Source organism: Sapajus apella, unplaced genomic scaffold, assembly GCF_009761245.1.
Source record: "Sapajus apella isolate SASKATOON/1434 unplaced genomic scaffold, GSC_monkey_1.0 scaffold43, whole genome shotgun sequence".
NCBI classification, from domain to species: domain Eukaryota; kingdom Metazoa; phylum Chordata; class Mammalia; order Primates; family Cebidae; genus Sapajus; species Sapajus apella.
The window spans coordinates 10,557,932-10,573,694 of NW_022436983.1; the positions used below are offsets into that span (position 1 = coordinate 10,557,932).

The 15,763-nt window shown below is 51.6% G+C and overlaps 1 protein-coding gene across 2 annotated transcripts in view; it reads left to right on the top strand.

The window, feature by feature from the left end:
* PADI4 (peptidyl arginine deiminase 4) overlaps positions 1 to 15,763 on the top strand; it is a 46,645-nt gene that overhangs the window by 14,167 nt on the left and 16,715 nt on the right. For both annotated transcript variants that reach the window (XM_032300574.1, XM_032300575.1), the window contains 8 exons: positions 2,068 to 2,134; positions 4,255 to 4,322; positions 6,041 to 6,158; positions 7,649 to 7,774; positions 9,538 to 9,716; positions 9,885 to 9,988; positions 13,578 to 13,689; positions 15,158 to 15,265. In XM_032300574.1, the coding sequence (XP_032156465.1) occupies positions 2,068 to 2,134; positions 4,255 to 4,322; positions 6,041 to 6,158; positions 7,649 to 7,774; positions 9,538 to 9,716; positions 9,885 to 9,988; positions 13,578 to 13,689; positions 15,158 to 15,265 (882 nt within the window). The remainder of the gene's footprint in view (positions 1 to 2,067; positions 2,135 to 4,254; positions 4,323 to 6,040; positions 6,159 to 7,648; positions 7,775 to 9,537; positions 9,717 to 9,884; positions 9,989 to 13,577; positions 13,690 to 15,157; positions 15,266 to 15,763) is intronic.

The window sequence follows — 15,763 nt, forward strand, 5'->3', positions numbered from 1 at the left end:
AAAAAAAAAAAAAAAAAAAAAAAGAAAGAAAGAAAGAGAGAGAGAGAAAGAAAGAAAATCACCATGGTTTGCTTAAAACAACAGAAATGTATTCTCTCATGGTTCTGCGGGACAGAAGTCCAAGGTCAAGGTGCCAGCAGGGCCAGAGTTTTCTGGAGGCTCCAGGGGAGAATCAATTATTTGCCTCTCCCAGCTTCTGGAGGCTTCCAGCAGTCTGTCTTGTGGCTGTATCACTGCAGTCTCTGCCTCCATGGTCATACTGCCTCTGTTCCTTCTCTGTGGAATCCGCCTCTGCCTCTCTTATAAGGGCACTTGCCATGGGATTTAGGGTCCCACTGGTTAGTCCAGGGTGATCTCCTCATCTCAATATCCATTATATTTTTTTAAGACAGAGTGTCGCTGTGTTACCCAAGCTGGGGTGCAGTGGTGCAATCTTGGCTCACTACAACCTCCACCTCCCAGGTTCAAGTGATTCTCCTACCTCAGCCTCCTAAGTAGCTGGGATTATGGGTACCTGCCACCATGCCCAGCTAATTTTCATATATTTTTTATTAGAGTTGGGGTTTTGCCATGCTGGTCAGGCTGGTCTCGAACTCTAGACCTTGAGTGAGCTACTCACCCTGGCCTCCCCAGGGGCTGGGATTACAGGCATGAGCCACGGCACCTGGCCTCAAGATCTTTAGCTTACATCTGCAAAGACTTTTCTTTCCAAATGAAATCACATCCACAGGTTCCAGGGGTTAGGATTTGGATGTATTTTTGGGGGGACCGGCATTCTACCTACTACACCCCCTTTGCCTGTAGATGGGCTCAACAGGACCCTCTGGGGTTCTCACAGATCTCTGGGCCAATAGCTGCTTGCTCCCAGCAGAACCAGCCAAGCAGGCTTCTCCCTGGGGGGAACACAGAGCTTGACTATTCATGCAGGCTGGGGAGGGGGTGGTCAGTGAAGGCTTCCTGAAAGAAGTGGCAAGCTGAAAGATGACATGGATGACCCACCTAAGAGCAGGAGAGAGGAGAGAGCTTGACTGAGAGGGGCAGGCTGCGTGCACTCTCCAGATGAGAAAAGGGTGAGACACATGTTGGGGAAACTGAGGATGTTCTGTATGGCAAGAAAAGAAGACGGAGAGGGAGGTGAGGAGTCAGTCTGAAGGGTTTGGTATCAGGGACCTCATTTTCTAAGGACGACACGAAGCCAACAAAAGGTTTTCAGCCAGCAGATAACAAGACGATGGCATTTGTACTTTAGAAAGATCCCACTGGCTGTGACCTAGCAAACAGGATCTAGGGAGCAGATGGGAGGCAGGGAGGCCAGACAGAAGGCTGACGCCATGGTCCAGGCAGAGGCAGCGATGGCCGTGGCATTTTCCTGGATTTCCACTGTCTACAGGGCAGGTCCAAACCCCTCAGCGTGACCTCTCAAGAGCTCTCCCTCTTCTGGTGGCTGCTCTTTGTCTCTGCCTTGGGAAACTCCCCACCACCATTTTGCTCTGATGTATCCACCCAGATGCTCCACCCTCCTCTGGCCAATCCAAGGTGTTCTTCCGGGATTTCTGAACCATGGACACAGGGGATTGGTGTTTTTTCATCTCTTCCTGAAGAGACCTCACCCACCCAAAGTTCCTGGTCCCCAGACCCCCCAGGACTCTGCCTTTCGAAGGTCTGGTTCTTCAGGTCTTTCTTTGATCCCTTCCGCTTGCCAGAGTCAGTTTCTGTGGCTTACAGCCGGCTCTCTCCTTCTAGTGCCTCTTTTGCCTCATCTCCAGCTGCTGGGCCCCTACTCCCTTTCCAAGATCTACCTCAAAGGGCACTCCTTCACAAACCACCCTGCCAGGCAGAGTGTCACCATTGTTGGGCCCCCATAGGACACTCCTCGGTAGCATCAGTCATTCAAGCTTTTTGCCTTCCCTCCATTCCCATCAGATGGGGGCAATTCTTACAGGCTTGGACCAGTTCTTGCCCATCTTTGTCTCCCCAGTGCCCTCCCCGGAGCTGGCACCTAGCAGGGGTCTAGTGGGTGTTTGTTGAACGACTAAGAGAAGTCATTAGCCATCTGCTCTCTTGCAGGTTCAGATTTCATACTACGGACCCAGGACTCCACCAGTCAAAGCTCTGCTCTACCTCACCGGGGTGGGTAAGTGACAACCAGGATCCTAGGGCGCCATCTCATCCCCTACCCACTCCTAATCCCTGCAGGATATCTCTGCAGGAGAAACTAAACTGGAGTGTAATTTAGAGTGAGCAGAGAAAAAGCAAGGTTTCTAGCCAGACATCTTGTAGTTCAGAAATATTCCATCCCTAGTCAGTGAACCATAAAGAAACGCAACGTGGGCGTGGTGGTGCAGGGAACTTTAATGACGTCTTAACATTTTATTTCTCAAGTTAGGAAGTAGGTACATGGATTTTCAATATATGCATTTCTATTCCTTTTTTTTTTTTTTTTTGAGATTGAGTCTCACTCTGTCACCCAGTCTAGAGTGCAATGGCACGATCTTGGCTCATTGCAACCTGCGCCTCCTGGGTTCAAGTGATCCTGCCACCTCAGCATCCCTAGTAGCTGGGATTATAGGTGCATGCCACCATACCTGGCTAATTTTTGTATTTTTAGTAGAGATGGGGTTTCACCATGTTGGTCAGGCTGGTCTCGAACTCCTGACCTCAGGTGATCCGCCCGCCTTGGCCTCCCAAAGTGCTGGGATTACAGGTGTGAATCACTGCTCCCGACCCTCTATTCCTTTTTGATACCTCAAATATCCATAACAAAAAGTAGATGATGACACTGTCTTATACAATAATATAGACAGTGTTCCCAAAATTCCATTATTTATATCTCATCTTCACCATTTCTGTCATAGCAATGATCCATCTCTTCTCATATTTATGTAATGTTCTTCTTTAAATAAAATTCATTCTTTAACTTGACCTCATTTTGAACAGTAATGTCATGATTAGTATCATTATGTGTATTAAGTATATATGTAGCAGCCAGACATGGTGGCTCACACCTGCAATCCCAGTACTTTGGAAAGCTGAGATGGGAGGATCACTTGAGCCCAGGAGTTTGAGACCAGCCTGGACGACATAGTGAGATCCTGTCTCTAAAAAAAAAGAAAAAAAAAAAATTAGCTGAGCGTGGTGGCATGTGCCTGTAGTCCCAGCTACTCAAGAAGCTGACATGGGAGAACTGCCTGAGCCCAAGAGGTCAGCACTGCAGTGAGCCGTGGTTGCGCCACTGCACTCTAGCCTGGGTGACAGAGTGAGACCCAGTCTCAAAAAATAAAAACTATATATATATATATATACACACACACACATATGTATAATATGTAGCAGATGGAATCTTTAGGTTTCATTTCATTAATGCATTTTATTCATTAATACACATTTAAATAATACTGTAGCACTTACTCTATCGCAAGGCATATGCTAAGACTTTACATTTAATCCTTACAGCAATCCAGTGAAATTGGTATTATTATTATCGTCCCATTTTACAGGTGAGGAAACTGAGGCAGGAGAGCTAAACAGACTTGCCCAAGGTCACACAATTGGTTAGTGCAGGAGTTGGGGAGTCCAGGCCATGAAAGGACAATGCTTGTCTGACCCTAACTAAGATGTGGCTGTGAATATGTTTAGAAGGTCATCTGGGTCAGTCTCATGTGGGACAAGGGTCACCCTATCATGCTGTGGGACACAGAGATCTATTTTATTGGAATGGCCTTGTGGTCATATATTCCGATGAGGGAGGAAGGATTTACAAATGTTTGCTTTCTCAGCCATGCCATTTGGACAAAGTGGGATATGTTCAGGGCTGCCGTTGTCCCCAGAGGCAGTCACAACACATGTCACAAAGAGCTGGGTGGGCTAGTGTCACTGCTGTGTCCCCCACCCCAAGGTCACTGCGGGCCGGGGCTCACACTGAACCTCTCATTGGGGTGGCTGGGAGTTCCTTCCAAAATCCCTGGGGGTGGCCAGACATGCAGGGTCTGATTGACATCGCACTTGTGGCCCTGCTGAAGGGGAACAGGCGTAGTCAAAGCCCCCAGCTCTGCTGTCTGAACTGTAGCCAGACATCCTGGGGGCCATGGGGACAGGATGTTTTGAACCTGTGTCTCCTCTGAAGGCGAGGAAGAGGGACTCCCACTACGGGTGCAGACAGTCCCTTGGGGAAAGGACATGCCCATTTGGGGCAAGGCTGGGTGCCCCAACCCTGGACCCTCACCAACCCTCTCTTCTTACATGGTGGGATTTCAGAAATCTCCCTGTGCGCAGACATCACCCGCACCGGCAAAGCGAAGCCAACCAGAGCTGTGAAAGATCAGGTACCGCTCATCCAAGCGCTCCTTTCTGCGTTCTGCTGGGTTCTCCCCGGGTACCCCCTTGTGGTGATGGGGTAAATGCTGGTCTGTCTCACGTATTCATAGGCGGGTGTTGAACAATGAGAACACATGGACACAGGGAAGGGAGCACTACACACTGGGGTCAGTTGGGGGGAAATAGGGGAGGGACGGAGGGGGGTGGGGAGCTGCGGAGAGATAGCAAGGGGAGAGATGCCAGATGTAGGTGATGGGGAGGAAGGCAGCAAATCACACTGCCACCTGTGTACCTATGCAACAACCTTGCATGTTCTTCACATGTACCTCAAAACCTAAAATGCAATAAAATAAATAAATTGGAAAAAAGAGAGAGAAAGAAAATTAGCATCACCATTAATATTCTGGCTTATGTATTTCCCATCTACTTTACAAGATCAGATTTTCACCAAGTGTGGGTTCAGAAAATGTGTTGTCCTACAAACTGGGCGCGCTACTGGGTCACCCAATGAATACACAGCAGAGAGGAAATTCGAGGGCAGGTCTTGGCTCTGGCTCAAAAACTCCCTACTCCATGCTGTAGGGCTGAGGAGAGAGATTTCTGCAGAGCTGCCTACATGGGGGAATAAAACAGAAAGGAAGAAAGGGCAGGGAGAGAGGCAGGGAGAGAGGCAGGAAGGAGCCAGGTGGGGAGCGGGCGGGTGTGTGGGGTGTGCAGATGGGGCAGGTGAGCACTGTCTTAAACCAGAGTCCACAGGTAAACCTGGAACCCCAAACTGCCTGCACCATTTAATGCTGGTGTGCACTGCGGGCTGTGACTTGTAACTAGTTGAAGATCCTTTGTGGGGTCAGCAAAAGTGGGAAGAATTACAACTCTAGGAGTAGAATCTATCCCCGTATCCCTCCTGAAATGCTGTCATTGCCTGGGGGCAAATGCTCTCCTGGAAGGGAGGCGCCATCGCTGTTAGGTCCCTACAGGGTGGGGCTGCTTCGTGTGCTTTAATCTTTGGAGGTATACTAACTGGCTGCTAAGAATAGTACCACACTTTGCTGAATGAGTAATTCAGAGTTCACGTAATAGTAACTACTTAGATTAGAATCTTGGCATACATAATTAGCTGCATTTAGTTTGTCAAGCTCAACTCCTTTTTTTTTTTTTTTTTTTTTTTTTTTTGAGATGGAGTGTCACTCTGTTGTCCAGGCTGGAGTGCAGTGGCATGATCTTGGCTCACTGCAACCTCCACCTCTCTGGTTCAAGCGATTCTCCTCTACCTCAGCCTCCTGAGTAGCTGTGACTACGGGCGTGCACCTCCATACCCAGCTAATTTTTGTATTTTTAGTAGAGACATGGTTTCACCATGTTGGCCAGGCTGGTCTCATACTCCTGAACTCAGGTGATCCGCCTGCCTCGGGCTCCCAGAGTGCTGGGATTACAGGTGTGAGCCACCGTGCCTGGCCCACATTTCTTAAAAGCTGTTAAAATCTATTTGGCTGTCTTGTGCTCCTTTGTTTACCTGGATGAATTGTGTTTGGGGTGAATTTGGCTGTGACTTTTAGAGTAAAAGGTAAAAACCCACTCTTGAGATAAAAGAATGAATTGATGTGGGAGCAAGCTGTGTAAACTGCGCTGGTTACAGGGGTGATGGGGAAGGTCGGCTGTGCCTCTTGCAAGGGTCAGAGCGGTCTACGCTAGTTTCTAAGCACGACTCTTCTCCGCTGGTGTCCAGAGGACCTGGACCTGGGGCCCTAGTGGACAAGGTGCCATCCTGCTGGTGAACTGTGACAGAGACAATCTCAAATCTTCTGCCATGGACTGCGAGGATGAGGAAGTGCTTGACAGCAAAGGTAAAGAGCATTTGCTAGTTGATGGGAAGGGCTTTTTATACAGCCCTTTTGCCCACACAGCCTGAACCTGGAGGCGGCCCTCTGAAATAAGGGTTATTGAAAGCACATTCTTGTTAGCTTGTCCGTTTTATAGGTGAAGCAAAGGCCCCGAGGAGGCAGGTGACCTGCCCAAGCTCACACAGCAGTCAGGGAAGAGCTGAGGCCAATGCTGTCTCCTGACGCTTCCTGCGGTTTCCATGCCTCACCCTGCTGCCCGACCTCAATGCTCTTAGGTCAAACCTGGAGGCTGAAATCACTGGAAATGAAAACTTCTCATTCCCAAACTCACGTCAGAGCAGCCCCTGAGAACTCTGCCATAGGCCGGGCATGACTCTGAGCACTTTGGAACGATGAACTCATGGGATCCTCCAACACAAAGCTTGTTGGATAGGAAAACCAAGGCATGGAGAACAAAGCAATTTGCCCAAGGTCACACCACTGATACGTAGCAGACTTGGGGTTTGAACCCAAGACGTCCCAAGACCGGAGCGGGTTGAGGGGCAAGAGGGTGGTTGGGCAGGTGCAGGGTCTCTGCAGCACACCTCTGGCTGCTCAGCGGTGGTCCTAGGGTTGAAGTGAGGACACATTATCCCCCTGCGCTAAGGGGCTCGGGCTGGCAGGCCGTCCTGGGGCGCTCTTAGAATCACATAGAAATGGATGTATTTCCAGGTTCCATGCTGTTGGCCTGGCCCGATGCCAGGGTTCAGCCTTTGTAGAGTGCCAGGCATGCAGTAATAATCACAGCAGCTGCCCTTTGTGGGCACTCCGGGGTTCCAGGAGCTGGAATAAGCACTGTGGATCGCCTCACTATCTTCACCACAGCCCTGTGGCGGGTACAGCTCTTGCCCCTGTCTTACTGATGAGGAAACAGAGGCAGCCAGAGCGGAAAGCACTTTCCTGAGCCCACCCTGATCCCAGATTCAAACCAAGTTGACCCCAAAGCCTTTAAGCCCTTGTCTGTCAATCAGGCCCTAGGAAACCATCTCTTCAGTCTCCCCCACATCCACCCCTTTCTATGACTCAAGTTGGTTCACAAACTTTGTTCTCGCTCAGGACCAGCGCAGAAATCTTTCACTCATTCATTGCACAAATCTCAACTGAGCACCTGCCACACGCTGGTCATTGTTCTAGGGAGTTCTCCGCTTTCTAGGTTCCAGATTCAGGGAACGCTGCAAGGAACAAAATATGAATAAATGTGGTCCCCACTTCTCTGAGGTTACATCCCCAGCTTATCCTAGTGGGAGGAGAGCAAAACCTTAATAAGCTCTCATTCCAAAATGAAAACCATCATTTAAATGCTCAAAATAGCATAAAGAAAAGAAAACCAGGCAACATGGTAAAGGGAGGTCTCAGGGGAGGGGTGAGGTGTGAGGCTCCGCCAGGAGGTAGCTATGGGAAACCAGCGGCCGTCTCAGGGGCCTGTGACTCAGGCGATGCCCTTCTCATCCCAGACCTGCAGGACATGTGCCTGATGACCCTGAGCACGAAGACCCCCAGGGACTTCTTCATCACGCATACACTGGTGCTCCACGTGGCCAGATCTGAGATGGACAAAGTGAGGGTGTTTCAGGCCACACGTGAGTCGTCCCCATCTGTGTTCCCCTCCTGCCCTGGCCAACGGGGCACAATCCCATCACACAGCTGTGTGGCAGGTAAATCCTGAGTGCCTACTATGTGCTGAGTTCTAAGCAGCAGACACAGCAGTGGGCAAGACAGACAATAACTCTGCTACCTTCTAGATGGAAGACACAGACAAAATGACTCGTTACTGTTCCCTGCTTCTCTCTCTCTCTACGACACACACACACACACACACACACACACACACACACACCCTCCTGGTCATTGACGTTGAGTGCAAGCTGACGTCATGTGCCATGTAATCATTTGCCCTGCAACCTCCTGCTCATCAGAGACATCAGGAACTTCTCAGTGGCCCACGAGCACCTACAACTACATGGGTGCCAGGCTTGGTCCTAGGCATGGGGCACAGAGCCATGGCTGTGACCAGGCCCCTGTCCTCACGTTGCTTTCATCTCTGTGGCTGGGAGAACCATAGGTAAAATAATTACATGAGACGCCTAGTGTGCCCAACGCTGTGACACACGATGTAGAAGAACGTGGCAGGGAAGGGCGGGTGGAGTGAGGAGTGGAGTTAGGGGTGTGTGGAGAGACGGTGGCCAGGGAAGGTGTCCCCCATGAGGTGCCATTTGAGCAGAAGGAGGTACAGGAACAGCCAGGCAGACACCTAGGGGAAGCGCGTGGGCCCGGAGGCGAGGCCGTGCCTGTGGTGTGGTGGAATGCAGAGAGGCCACTGCAGCTGGGGTGGAAGGTGCAAGGGTTAAAGAGTGAATGGGGGTAGAAGAGACAGGACAGAGGGAGGCGGCAGGTCAGGTCGGCGTACATTGACTTTGGCTTCTGGATGGAAGGAGATGGGGAAGGCCATGGCAGGGGTTTTTTTTGCAGAGGCCTGATGATCAGACCCTATTCCTCTTTTTTTTTTTGAGACAGAGTCTCACTCTGTCATCCAGGCTGGAGTGCAGCAGTGCCATCTCGGCTCACTGCAGTCTCTACTTCCCGGGTTCCAGTGATTCTCCTGCCTCAGCCTCCCAGGTAGCTGGGATTGCAAGCATGCACCACCACATCCGGCTAATTTTTCTGTTTTTAGTAGAGATGAGATTTCACCAGGTTGGCCAGGCTGGTCTCGAACTCCTGACTTCAAATGATCTACCTGCCTCAGCCTCCCCAAGTGCTAGGAAATACAGTTGTGAGCCACCATGCCTGGCCTCTGTTGCATTCTTAAAGTGATTAAACTGATAGTGATTTGGTGATAGGTCAATTTATTGCCTCTACCCAGGCATCACCTCCTCCAGGAAGTCCTCAGGGATTTTCTCTATCACAGATACATTCTCTGTCTGCTATTTTGATGATCTCTGCTCCTCGCTACTCTCCCAGAAGACTGTGCACTCTCTGGGGGTGCAGATAGGAGGACAGTGACTCTGTCACCCTCGTCCCCTGCTGTGCCCCTGTCCCCAGCTGACATCTGGCTGGAGCAGATGCTCAGAAGTGAGTGAAGGAATGGTGTATACTGGACTTCCTGTAAAGTTTGGAATGGCTCAGGCACCCCTGCCAGACCATTTCTGGGCTTCACCAAAGGGCAGTGTCCCAGCTGGGACTCTGGTCCCTTTCTCCTAAGAGGATTGGCCAGATACGGCTGCAGGTGGTCCTCAGATGAGGGCACATGGCAACCCTGGGAAAGGCTTCTGGGAGGCCCTGGGGAGAGGAGGAAAGGGCGTCAGAAGTGGGGATGCAGACCTGAGTCTCCCCTCCTTTCTCCTAGGGGGCAAGCTGCCCTCGAAGTACATGGTAGTCCTGGGTCCCCAGCGGCCCTCTTACTCCCTGATGCTCCCAGGCGGAAAGTGCAACACGAACTTCTACGTGGAGGGCCTCGCTTTTCCGGACACGGACTTCCCGGGGCTCATTACCCTCACCATCTCCATGCTGCACAGCTCCAACCTGGTAGGCTGAGAAGGCAGCGCAGCGTGGGGGGCCTGGGCTTCCAGGCAGTGGCCTTCCAGCACAGAGCCCAGCTGGGCAGGGCGGTTCCAAACAGCTGCTGGAAGTGGTAGGTGCTGGGCCCTGGTGGCAGTGACAGCCCCTCCCTCCCCATCCCCTCCCCCCCTACAGGATTTCCCTGAGACCTTGGTGTTCCAAGACAGTGTGGTCTTCCGTGTGGCGCCCTGGATCATGACCCCCAACACCCAGCCCCCGCAGGAGGTGTATGCGTGCAGGTGAGGGGCCGTGGGATGCTGGGGCAGGCACAGATACCCCAGGAGGAGCCTGAGTTCCATCTGCAGCACTCGCTGTGTGATGGGAAAATGGCCACCCCTCCCCTGCCCTCTGAGAGCTTGCTGCTTCCTGGGGGCTCTGAAAAGGCAGGGAGGTTCCTTACTGATGCTGTCATTGCCTCTGTCCTGCCCTGATGCAGCTGAGGCTACGTAGCTCCCAGGGGTCTGCAGAGGTCGCTAGAACTGGACAGTGGGATCCTTCAGCCCTGATCCAGGCCTCTGGTTTCTCAGAGTGTGGCCCATGGAGATTGTGCACCAGAAACTCCCGGAAATTCATTTAAAATGCACCTTTCTGGGCCAGGCACAGTGGCTCACGCTTGTAATCCCTGCACTTTGGGAGGCCAAGGAACGTGGATCACTTGAGGTTAGGAGTTTGAGACCAGCCCGACCAACATGGCGAAACCCCGTCTCTACTAAAAAGTACAAAAATTAGCCCGGTGTGGTGGTGCATGCTTGTAATCCCATCTACTCGGGAGGCCGAGGCACGAGAATTGCTTGCACCTGGGAGGCGGAGGCTGCAGTGAGCCGAGATTGCACCACTGCACTCCAGCCTGGGTGACAGACCAAGACTCCATCTCAAAAATAATAAAATAAAATAAAATGCACCTTCCTGGCTGACCTCTGAGCTGCTGGGTCTTATACCTGGGGACAGAACCCATCTGCATTTTGGGGAGGCCCAGGCATCCCTTCTGTAGCTGAAAGCCCCTGGTAAGTGTGCTGTGGTCTCAGGAGACCCTCTCCTTCCCTCTTCCGATTGATTCAGGGGCAGAAGAGTAAGAGGGTGGCCTGGTGGGCAGGATGCAGGCCGGAATCCACTGAGGCCCGTTTTCCAGTCCCAGCACTGTTCCAGGTGGTGTCACCTTAAACAGTGAACTCACACTCTGTCTTCTCCCAGGCTGTTATGGCTCGGCTGTGTGTCCCCACCCAAATCTCATCTTGAATTGTACTCCCATCATTCCCACATGTTGTGGGAGGGACCCAGTGGGAGATAATTTGAATCATGGGGGTGGTTTCCCCCATACTGTTCTCGTGGTAGTCAGTAAGTCTCACAGGATCTGATGGTTTTATCAAGGGTTTCCGCTTTTGCTTCTTCCTCGTTTTCTCTTGCCGCTGCCATGTAAGAAGGGCCTTTCACCTCCCGCCATGATTCTGAGGCCTCCTCAGCTAATTGGACTATAAGTCCAATTAAACCTCTTTTTCTTCCCAGTATTGGGTGTGTCTTTATCAGCAGTGTGAAAACGGACTAATACAGTAAATTGACACCAGTAGAGTGGGGCATTGCCGAAAAGATACCCGAAATGTGGAAGCGACTTTGGAACTGGGTAACGGGCAGAGGTTGGAACAGTTTGGAGGGCTCAGAAGAAGACAGGAAAATGTGGGAAAGTTTGGAACTTCCTGGAAACTTATTGAATGGCTTTGAGAAAAATACTGTTAATGATATGAACAATGAAATCCAGGCTGAGGTGGTCTCAGGTGGAGATGAGGAGCTTGTTGGGAACTGGAGCAAAGGTGACTCTTGTTATGTTTTAGCGAAGAGACTGGTGGCATTTTGTCCCTGCCCCAGAGATTTGTGGAACTTTGAACTTGAGAGAGATGATTTAGGGTATCTGGTGGAGGAAATTTCTAAGCAACAAAGCATTGAAGACTTGGGTGCTGTTAAAAGCATTCAGTTTTAAAAGGGAAGCAGAGCATAAAAATTCAGAAAATTTGCAGCCTGACAATGTGATAGAAAAGAAAACCTCATTTTCTGAGGAGAAATTCAAGCTGGCTGCAGAAATATGCATAACGAATGAGGAGCTTAATGTTAAGCCCCAAGACAATGGGAAAAAGGTCTCCAGGACATATCAGAGGGCTTCACGGCAGCCCCTCTGACACAGGCCTGGAGGCCTAGGAGAAAATTGCTTCATGGGCCAGGCCCAGGGTTCCCATGCTATGTGTAGCCTAGGGACTTGGGGCCCTGTGTCCCACCCCCTCCAGCCATGGCTTAAAGGGGCCAACACAGAGCTCAGGCTGTGGCTTCAGAGGGTGCAAGCCCCAAGCCTTGGCAGCTTCCACATGGTGCTGAGCCTGCAAGTGCACAGAAGTCAAGAATTGGGGTTTGGGAACCTCTGCCTAGATTTCTGAAGATGTATGGACATGCCTGGATGCCCAGGCAGAAGTTTGCAGCAGAGGTGGGGCCCTCATGGAGCATCTCTGTAGCGCAGTGCAGAAGGGAAGTGTGAGGTTGGAGCCCCCACACAGAGTCCCTACTGGGGCACCACACTGTGGCTCTGTGAGAAGAGGGCCACTGTCCTCCAGACCCCAGATGGTAGATCCACCCACAGCTTGCACTTGGCACCTGGAAAAGCCACAGACACTCAATGCCAGCCTGTGAAAGCAGCCTCCCAGAAGGGAGGCTATACCCTGCAAAGCACAGGCGTGAAGCTGCCCAGGACCATGGGAATCCACCTCTTGCATCAGCGTGACCTGGATACTAGACTTGGAGTCAAATATTTTAAATTTTTAAAAGATTTTAAAGATTTTGGAGCTTTAGGCCAGGTGCGGTGGCTCACACCTGTAATCCCAGCACTTTGGGAGGCCAAGGTGGGCGGATTGCCTGAGGTCAGGAGATCAAGAGCAGCCAGACCAATGTGGAGAAACCCTGTCTCTATTTAAAAAAAAAAAAAAGCATTTTGGAGCTTTAAAATTTGACTGTCCCACTGGATTTCAGACTTGCATGGGCCCTGTAACTCCTTTGTTTTGGCCAATTTCTCTCATTTGGAATGGCTGTATTTGCCAAATACCTGTACCCCCATTGTGTCTAGGAAGTAACTAACTTGCTTTTGGTTTTACAGGCTCATAGGTAGAAGGGACTTGCCTTGTCTCAGATGAGATTTTGGACTGTGAACTTTTGGGTTAATGCTGAAATGAGTTAAGACTTCGGAGAAGTCATCATTTGTTTCTAAATGTGAGAACATGAGATTTGGAGGGGCCAGGGGTGGGATGATATGGTTTGGCTCTGTGTCCCCACCCAAACCTCATCTTTAATTTTACACCCATAATTCCCACATGTTGTGGGAGGGACCCGGTGGGACATAGTTTGAATCATGGGGGTGGTTTCCCCCATGCTATTCTTACGGTAGTGAATAAGTCCCATGAGATCTGATGGTGTTTATCAGGGATTTCTGCTTTTGCTTCTTTCTCATTTTCTCTTGCTGCCACCATGTAAGAAGTGCCTTTCACCTCCCGCCATGATTCTGTGGAACTATAAGTCCAACTAAACCTCTTTTTCTTCCCAGTCTCGGGTATGTCTTTATCAGCAGCGTGAAAACAGATTAATACACGGGTGGAAGGGGTACCCGCTAGTTGCTGCTTCTTTGCTTGTTAGATGGATTCAATGAGATAATGCCTGCTAAGAGAAGATGGACTGGATATGCCAGGGGCTTCTGTTCAGGCTACAGGTGTCCCCTGAGCACCTGTGGTCCCTCCCCGTCCTTCCGGGCCAAGCTTCAAAATCCAGAGCACTCAGAAGCTGCTTTTCTGCTCTCTCTAGCATTTTTGAAAATGAAGACTTCCTGAAGTCAGTAATTGATCTGGCCAAGAAAGCCAAGTGCAAGCTGACCATCTGCCCCGAGGAGGAGAACATGGATGACCAGTGGATGCAGGTATGTACCCTGTGGGCGGGCAGGGTAAAGGTCCCTGAGGGCCAAGAGACACGTGGGGGACCCGGGCTCCTGGGGTTCAGTCTGGTGCCTTCCCAGCCACCCTTCCTCAGGGGGACCGGGAAGTGGGAACCTGAGAGGTCCTTGTGTTGGGAGGCTCGAGCAAGTGGTTCGTCCAACGTTTGCTGTGAGCCACTGCAGGCCCACTGTGGTCACCAAGACAAAAGCCACCTTCCTGCTTGTAAACACTCAGGTGGCCCTGGGTAATAATGTGAAGCTCGGGAGACTGGTGCTCAACCCGTCCCTTGAGTGGTCCTTCCTCCCACTGTCCATCTTGAGCTCAGCCACAAGATCTGGCCATGCCCCAGCTCCAGCACTTTCCATGGTTCCCACCTCCTTCTGCTCAGTCTGCTTCCAGGGCCCTCTCAGCCTGGCTGCCTCCCTCGTCTGGGGCCAGCCTGCCGCTGTGCCCAGCAACATCTGATTACCATTCTCTGTTTCCATGCCACTCCCCCAAGGACTGAGACCGGGCCTCATCCAGCCCAACACCCCAATGCCTGGCACTGGGCAGTGCCCATGGGGGTGAGGGGTCTGTGGGGACACAGAGGAGAGGCTCCTGATGCAGCTAGGATGGGCCAGAGAAGGGCCTCCTGGTGGCAGGGCTCCCGGCCTCCTCCCCAAAGGAGGGCAGATAAGAATTTTTGCTGTCAACCCCAGCAAAAATTCTTCCCTCTTTCTTTTCAGCCCCCACATAACAACGTCTTTTCCTCTCTTGCCGTTCCATCTTTTTGATACCAGGTTGAATTGTGTGAAATTGCTAATATGGGCCATTTTTGATTTGCAAGAGTGGAACTTCCATCTGGATCAACCTAATAGTAACTTATAGTAGTGATTATGCCCACTATCACAGCTGCTTGCTAGAATACCTGCGGAGGTAGAATTTGCAGCCGATTCATTTCTGAAACCTCCCTGAGCTCCTTCTGTCCGCTCCAGTGGCCCAGGCTGGGTCTTATCTGCCCTCCTTTGGGGAGGAGGCTGGGAGCCTTGCCACCAGGAGGCCCTTCTCTGGCCATTCCTAGCTGCATCAGGAGCCTCTCCTCTGTGTCCCCACAGACCCCTCACCCCCTCATCACCTCCTAGCCCTGGTGTTCACCGCCTGGCTCCCAGGTTTTCTCACCTTGAGGAGGGGGTCTGAGTTTTGCTCACCAGGGGTTCCCAGCACCAGCCCAGGCACCACCAGGAGCGGGAGGGAAGGGCAGTCCTGCAGGCTCACGGCCTCTCAGGCACTGGGCAAGTCCCGGGCAATCAGCTCTGCTTTCTGAGCCCCTTCTCTGAGATCAAACACCTCGTGGGAATGTGCCCTTGACTGCAAGGGTGAGAGTGCGTGGATGGCTTCATGCCCCCGTCCTGGTGTCGGGCACCAAGACCCAGGCAGCACATGCAGCAGCCTCCTCTCCACTCACTCCCACAGGACGAAATGGAGATCGGCTACATACAAGCCCCACACAAGACGCTGCCCGTGGTCTTTGACTCTCCAAGGAACAGAGGCCTGAAGGAGTTTCCCATCAAACGCGTGATGGTACCTGCACGGTGGGGAGGGGGCACAGCTGCCGAAACCCCCTTGTCTTGAGGCTCCCTCCTTTTAGCCTGTCTTCGCCGCCTGCGGCTGTGGCTAATGAGCCCCGTGTAAGCAGGTGGCATTCCTGCTAAATCAGGCTTTAGCAGCCTCGGAATGAAGTTGGGTGCGGTGGCTCATGCCTGCAATCCTAGCACTTTGGGAGGCTGAGGTGGGCGGATTGCCTGAGGTCAGAAGTTCAAGACCAGCCTGACCAACATGGTGAAACCCGATCTCTACTACACAAAAGTTAGCCAGGCGTGGTGGCAGGCACCTGTAATCCCAGCTACTTAGGAGAATGAGGCAGGAGAATCCCTTGAACCCAGCGGCTGATGCAGGTGGGGCTTGTTATTTCTGTTATTACCAAGATAAGATCTGGCTCTTCATTTCCCAAAGCCTTTGTTGCCTGTGAGCTCAGCTTCGTCTCCGGGTTGCCCTGCCGAGGAGGTGGCTCAGGCTTGG